General features: G+C 64.6%; 1 protein-coding gene across 1 annotated transcript; it reads right to left on the bottom strand.

The window, feature by feature from the left end:
* Window positions 1-1,273: 1,273 nt before the first annotated feature.
* RCN3 (reticulocalbin 3) lies at window positions 1,274-7,012 on the bottom strand. The gene is made up of 7 exons (XM_004596983.2): window positions 6,977-7,012; window positions 6,412-6,671; window positions 4,334-4,536; window positions 3,333-3,505; window positions 3,088-3,148; window positions 1,714-1,913; window positions 1,274-1,551 (listed from the first exon to the last, which is right to left on the bottom strand). Exons 2-7 carry the CDS (start codon window positions 6,660-6,662, stop codon window positions 1,444-1,446), a joined length of 996 nt encoding a protein of 331 aa, XP_004597040.1. The 5' UTR covers window positions 6,663-6,671; window positions 6,977-7,012; the 3' UTR covers window positions 1,274-1,443.
* Between the last annotated feature and the right edge of the window lie 314 nt (window positions 7,013-7,326).

The raw sequence follows: 7,326 nt of genomic DNA, 5'->3' as shown, positions 1-7,326 counted from the left end.
GCCGCTTGGTAAGCCACTGCAGCAGGTGGCACGGATGGGCGCCAGTGTGTGTCACCGCTGCTGTGCTCCCCGTCCAGCTCCCTGCCTGTGGCCTGGGAAGACAGCCGGGGACGGCCCAAGGCCTTGGGACCCTGCACCAGTGTGGGAGACCCGTTAGAAGCTCCTGGCTTTTGGCCAGCCATTACGGGAGTAAAACAGTAGATGAAGGATGTACATCTGTAACAGTGCTTTTCAAATTAAAAAAAAAAAATCGTAAGAAAGAAAACCCCTGATTTGCCCCTGTTGGCCTGGGCAGCTTGGACAAGCTGTTCTTGGTGCAGGCCTCTAGGGGGCACTGTTGCTGCAGGCGTGGATCCCAGCATGTCGCCCTAGGGTGGCCGGCCTTTCCAGGCCTGGGGCAGGGACCCTGAGGCGGAAACGGCCCAGGCTGCCTCGGTATTCTGCAGAAAGAAGCCCAGGCGTGGTTTCCGCCAACACCAGCTCAAAAGCCACAGCTAAGCTACCACAGCACAGTGAGGTGGGAATCTTGTAGGTGCCAGCTCTGCCCCACAGAAACCTGCTCCCCTCAGTCACAGCAAGGAGCCCACCCCAAGGAACCCAGTTCACCCCACGGGGGAATGGAGAAGAAGCTGAGATTTGAGCCACAGGTTTCTCAGGAAAGTCTGATGGTGCATTTGCAGGGTGACCAGATGGGTGGATGCACATGGTCTGTGGGCAGGGGGCTCAAGCCCACTTGGAGATGATGCCTGAACGCCGACCCCCCTCCCCACCCCGCCTCTCTGCTTTGCCCACAAGGGTCTCTAATGGCATGTGCAGTGTGGTCCGCTACGGGCCTATCCGGCTCCTCCGCGTCCTATGGCGCTGAGACCTGCGGACAAGGCCCACGGCACCTGCCGTTACTCTGTCAGCCCAGTTCCTCCTCTGGTGCCTGGAGCGCCCTCCTGTCCAGGTCCTGCCAGGGCTCCCAGCCCCACCAGTCAGGACACCACTGTCTGGCACCAGGGCAGCCCTAAAGACTTGGCAGGATGTGTCTGCTTCACTTGCTTCCTGCCACCCCCTCCTCCGTCCCAGTGCCCTCCCTGGATATCACCTTGCAGAGAGACCCACACTGAAGCTGGGCCCTGGCTTAGACTTTATTGCCCCTGGCAGCGGAGGTGGGTGGGCCATAGGGCTGGGGCCAGGAGAGTCCTGGGGTCTGTGTGGGCATGGCTGGGGGGCCTGGGGGGCTGGCAGACACTCAAGGGGGCTGGGCTTGGGGTGAGCGCCAGTGTCTGCTGGAAGACTCGCCAGTGAAAAGGGCCATCCACCCCCTGGGGGGGTCTCTGAGGCACAGTGGTGGGGGGAGTGGGGGTCTCAGGCACAGAGACGCTGACCTGGGGATCCCTGAGTGCCCAGGGGTGGAAGCCATGGGGAGTCCACCCCAGGAAGGGGTGCGCGTGGGGCTCAGAGCTCGTCATGGTGCCGCGTCAGGTCCTCGCCATAGTTGGTGGCCTGGCTGCCCACAAACATGTTCCAGTTGCCCAGGATCTCAGCTTTGCTCAGGCGCCCGTCCTGCCAGGAGGGTGGGGGTGAGCGTGGAGACTGCACGGGCCTACCCAGCCCCGAGCGAGGCCCCCAGGTTCCTGGCACCAGTCCTGCCAGGCATGGGGTGGGGGTTCGTGGGAATCCCATGGCAAGCCCGTTCCAGCCTTGAGCAAAGTGCCTAGTACCCACCTTATCGGTGTCACTTTCGTGTAGCAGGTGGTTGGCCTCCACCAGTGGCTGGTCCTGGGCAGGGGGCAGTACCCAGTGGCCAACCTCACTGCCGTCCAGCTTCCCATCCTTATTGAGGTCCCGGAAGTCCCGGAACTGCTGTCTCTCCGTCTGCACCCAGGCCGGCTCCTCCTGGCCCGGTTCCTCGGAGTACAGATCCGCTGGGTGGGGGAAGCCAGGGGCCAGGTCAGGGCCTCTGGACACGGCATAGCCTGGCTCCCAACGAGCCCCTGTTTCCTGCCCTGCTGAAGATTCTGAACAATATCCCAGCTCCAGGCGGGCCTGAGGTGCAGATGCAGTGGCACTGACTGCCAGCCCCGCAGGGGGACTGGGGCATACCCCTGATGTGGCCCATGGCAGCCTGCATTGCTCTGACACCCTCGCTCTGGGTCCTTGAGACTTCAGAAGCCAGCCCTAAAGTGGAGACTGCTGCCCCACTGTGCAATGCTGGCATCCCAGGCAGTGACTTAACAAGCTGTACCACAACCTTAGTTTCAAACAGGTTAAAAAAAGAGAGTAATAAAGTTTCTTTGTGCCAACTGACCCTGGGACACACCTTCTGCAACCCCTTGGTGAGCACCATGGAGCTGGGGTCCCTGGTCGCCTCTCTAGGTCCCCGTGGCTGCCCAGCAGCAGGACAAGCTCCCGACGGTCCCTCCCTCTCTTGGGCGCTGACCTCCCCCCGCCCCCTGTGGTCTTTGCACCTGCTGTCCCTCACAGCTGTTCCTTGTGCTCATGGCCTGTATTTGTCGGCGCTGGACCTGCCCTGGCTCCCCATTCAGCAGGTGTCCCCAGAGACCTCTGCTGAATGGGGGGGTGCGTTACCATCTTTTTCATTACCGTTGCACTGAGGATTCTGCCCCCCTGTTTTCAACCTGTTCTGGGCTGTGTCTTAGAAGTAGCCACAGTTTAACTGGCCAGCTGTGGCATCTTTCCTAGTGAGCTAGGACACCACTGGTGAGTGAGGCCGGAGGACACCACCTCATCATCGCTGCTCCCCAGGTGTCCCACGTGCCAGGATGCACATCCCTCCATGCCCCCCACCCCGGTCCCTGAGACTGCCTGTCCTTGTCTGTCTCAGTGCACCGACCACACTCCTGCAAGAAAAGGGGGCTTACTCTCTCACTCTGTGCTAGGCCAACCACAGTATGCATTCAGCGCCCAATACATGTCCTGAGGCTGGCATCCAGTAGGTGCCCAATAAAAAACTGGCTCAGACAGTTACATGTCCCAGGGGCCTGACACGCCACAGTGATGGGTAGGTGCCTAATCAAGGCTTGGTGGGTTGGGGCCTCCAGCAGTGTCGCTGCCAGCTCTGGGGACAAGGCCACTCACCGATGTACTCCTCCACCTGCACGAAGCCGTCTTTGTTGGTATCCAAGTCCTCCAGAGTCTCCTAGTGGGATGAAGAGGCATTTGGGCTGGGAGTGAGGGGCCCCCTGCGGCGGGGGAGGAGCTGGCCCCAGGCTTAGCCTCTCGGGTGCTGGGCGGGGCTTTGGAGACAACGCCCCTTCCCCAGGCTGCACCTGTCACCCGCTGTGGGCGCCCAGGGCTGGCCCCCAGGAGCCACAGTCACTCACGGCAATCACAATGTCCCTCATATGCGGGAACTCCTCAGGGTGCAGAAAGGCGGTCAGCTCCTCCCGCGTGGCCATCGAGTCGCCGTCCTGGTCGGCCACCCGGAAGCGCCGCTCGTCCCGGGCCAACATCTTCTTGTAGGTCTCGGCGTCCTCCACGTCGTGAAATTCCTCACCTGGGGCGGGGGCGGGGGTGCAGGGTGAGGGGTGAGGGACCCCCAGGCCCCTTGAGCCAACTAACAGTTGCTGGTGTCCCCCAAAAGGGCGCCTCGCAAACTCCATGGCAGATACGCCTTAGGAGCAAAAAAACATGCGTGGCTCTCACAGTGCGGCACTAAAATGTTTTTATATTATTGAATTTGAAAGGCAGACTGAGAGAGAATTGCCCATCAATGTGCTTCAATGTCTGCTTCAAAGTCCTCGCCACTTTCAGGATGAGAAACAGACTCCTAGAGAAAGGAAATGGTTTGTCCCAGCGCAGGCAGCTAGGAGTGGTGCACCCGGGGACACCCAAAGCCCAGCCCCGAGGTATAAGGAGGTGGGGGACTCCGAGACACTGGGGCACAGATGAGCTCAAGCGGGTGGCAGGCAAGGCCAGGTGGAGAAGACACGGGATCTCCTGATGGGGGGTTATGAATGGGGGAGATGAAGAGTCATCCTGAACATGGAAGGACCAACTGAAGTGGGGAGCCTGGGGCCAGAGAGTCAGGGGGCAGCGTGGATGGCTCTGGGGTTCCCAGGGTGAGACGTGGTAGAAGTCATGGGTCGGGAAGGCATGGGCCCCTAGTCAGGGATCTAAAGCCAGCAATCATGGGGTCGTGAACCCCAGGACGGAAAGGGGTCAGGGTTCTCAGAGGCCTGGAGGCCTAGCAGGTGTAGCCTCCCGACTCCTGGTTACATACAGGCTAGGAGTCAAAGGTCGCAGGTGCTGGGTAACGGGGTGAAGGGTTCTCAGACGAGGGGACAGCGTGCATGCGGGGAGCAGGACAGGGCCCCGCGCGTACCGGGGGCGTAGTGGCCATAGGTGGCGTTGCGCAGCTCCTCCCAACCCACACGCCCGTCGCGGTCCGTGTCGTACGTGTTCCAGGCCGCGCTCACCGAGTCCCGAATGTGCCGCTGCTGGGTGTGTGCGATCCACGCGCGGAGCTCGGCCAGCGACACCCAGCCGTCCCCGTCGCCTGCACGGTCCATGCGGTCCACGATCCGCCTGCGAGCAGGGGCGGGGCGCGCGTCAGTGCCGGCCCCGCCCCCAGCCCAGGCCCCGCCCCTAACCAGATCCCTCCCCGGCACAGCCCCGCCCTCACTTCGGGCCCCGCGCCCGACAAGCCCCGCCCCATATCAGGCTCCGTCTCGCCCCAGGTCCCTCCCCTGGCACAGCCCCGCCTCCGACAAGTCCCACCCCATATCAAGCTCCGCTCCGCCCCAGGTCCCACCCCTGGCAGCCCCGCCTCCACCTCGGGTCCCGCCCCCGACAAGTCCCACCCCATATCAGGCTCCGCCCCGCCCCAGGTCCCTCCCCTGGCACAGCCCCGCCTTCACCTCGGGCCCCGCCCCCACGCAGCGCCGGACCACGCCCCCTGAAACAGCTCTCCTTATACGGAGGAAAACACGGCCGGCGGGGAGCGTACCGAGGCCCCGCCTCCTTCCAGACCCCGCCCCAGGGGAACGCAGACACGCCCCTCCCTGCTGGGCCCCGCCCCCGCCCCGTTTCTCTTCCCGAAGGTTCTGGTGGGACTCCCTCGGAGCGACCCCTGCGGCCTCCCCTTGGCTTGTGGACCTGCGGAAAGTGACTTCACGGCCTCTGTACAACATGGGGATTCAACGACGGTCACTGCCCCACAAGCTGGCTGCCGGAGCTCGGTCTGCGCCAAGCTGGCCCCGCTGCCCCATAGGACCCTTGCTGTCCGGCCCTCCTCACGCAGCCTCCCCGGCTGCTTGCCCACCTGGCCTCCAGGCCACGGGAGTCCTGCTCGGGGTGCTGCAGGGAGCACCCAGCAGGCAGCCACAAGGAAGTCACCACATGTCAACATGGGCCCGGGCGAACCCTCAGGCCTGGTCATTCCTCCTCAGGCCCCTCGTCCTTAGGTCTCTCATGCCTTAGTCTCCCCATCCCTCCGTCTCCCTGTCCCTGGGTCTCCCTGTCCCTCCGTCCTTCCGTCTCCCTGTCGCTGGGTCTCCCCGTCCCTGGGTCTCCCCGTCCTTCCGTCTCCCCGTCCCTCCGTCCCTCCGTCTCCCCGTCCCTCCGTCCCTCCGTCTCCCCGTCCCCCCGTCTCCCCGTCCCCCCGTCCCCCCGTCTCCCCGTCCCCCCGTCTCCCCGTCCCTGGGTCTCCCCGTCCCTGGGTCTCCCTGTCTCCCTGTCCCTCCGTCTCCCTGTCCCTGGGTCTCCCCGTCCCTCCGTCTCCCCGTCCCTCTGTCTTCCCGTCCCCCCGTCTCCCCGTCCCCCCGTCTCCCCGTCCCCCCGTCTCCCCGTCCCTGGGTCTCCCCGTCCCTGGGTCTCCCTGTCTCCCTGTCCCTCCGTCTCCCTGTCCCTGGGTCTCCCCGTCCCTCCGTCTCCCCGTCCCTGGGTCTCCCTGTCCCTGGGTCTCCCCATTCCTCTGTCTCCCTGTCCCTCCGTCTCCCCATCCCTCCATCTTGGACCTCAGCATGGGGCCCTGCCCATCCAGGCTGCTCCCCAAGTTCCCTGGCTCTGTCTGGCCCCTGCTCCTTATTTACTGCCCCCGGACCAGGTGAGCCTGACTGGCTCACAGCAGTGATGTGGCATCTGAGCAGGTGCTCCAGGTGGATACTGATGGCCAGCTGAGGCCCGGGGCCAGCACGGTCCTGCCCTCAGGCCCACTCTGATCCTGTGGTTCCCTGTCTCCCCTTAGCGACTGGACCCCGTTCAGGCCAGCTCCTCCTCAGACACAGGCCTCCACCATCTTCCTGCGCTCTTTCTTCGCGTCTGTCCCTGAACATTTCGAGGCATAAATCCAAGGGGACAGAGGGGCCAGCTGAGCCCAGACTCGGGGGCCCATGGTGGCCTCGGGTCTCCATTGCAGCCCTGAGCCCCACATCGGCCCTGTGCACACCGCTGGTCTCCTACCCCAGGCGAGCCTGGCTCTCCTCCGGGCTGAGCTGGTCGAACTCCTTGGCCACGTCCCGCCCCAAGAAAGCCTCGTGGTCATATTGGAAGTTGCCGTGGGCATCGTCGTGCGGGGCGTCGCTCAGGGGTGCCGCCTGGTGCACCCGGGCCTGGCCGTGTGGGCTGGCATCCGGGGGCGGCTTCCCCTGCGCCCCGCGCCTGGGCAGCAGGACCAACAGCAGCAGCGGCGGCAGCAGCGATGGTGTCCACATCCTCGGTGCCTGAGGAGCGGGGAAGGCCAAGGGGTGAGGACTGGCGTGAGGAAGGGGCCACGTGGCGGGGTGCTGTTGGTGGGATGGGCCAGGAGAGGTGGGCAGCAGGCTGCAGAGGTGGAGGCTCCAAGGGGACACGCAGGCCGGGGTGCTTGGTATTGCAATCCTACAGGGCCCCCCAGGAGGGCTGCCAGGGGGAGGTGTGCAAGGCATGTGGTTGCCAGTGAGGCCGTCAGAGCCCCGTGGCATCGCTCGCGGGGCCTGGACCCTGATCCCCCGCACCCAGCCGCCCTGTCCCGCGCCCTCCCCTTTACCCCGGCTCCCGGCGCCGCTGCGCTCCCTGCTCCCCGAGCTCCGCTGCCGCCTCGCCAAGATGCCCAAGGTGGCCGCTCACCCGGCAGGCCCCACCCTGCCACCAATGAGCGCTCCCGGGAGCCCCCCACGGGGCGGAGCCCACGAGCCGGCCAGAGGGCTGCAGGCGCCCCTTGCCACGTCCACAGGCGTGCGGGGTCGCCCGGGGAAGGCGGGGTGGGTGACGCAGGCTGACGCGGCCACACCGAACTACATGTCCCGACAGGCTTTGGGACTCCCTGCCGACCACCTTCAGTGGCGCTACCCCCCAACGTCTCATGGGAAATGTATTTCTCTCTTGGCTTTTGTCGGA

Source organism: Ochotona princeps, chromosome 16, assembly GCF_030435755.1.
Source record: "Ochotona princeps isolate mOchPri1 chromosome 16, mOchPri1.hap1, whole genome shotgun sequence".
NCBI classification, from domain to species: domain Eukaryota; kingdom Metazoa; phylum Chordata; class Mammalia; order Lagomorpha; family Ochotonidae; genus Ochotona; species Ochotona princeps.
This window is presented reverse-complemented; position numbering and strand designations above follow the sequence as displayed.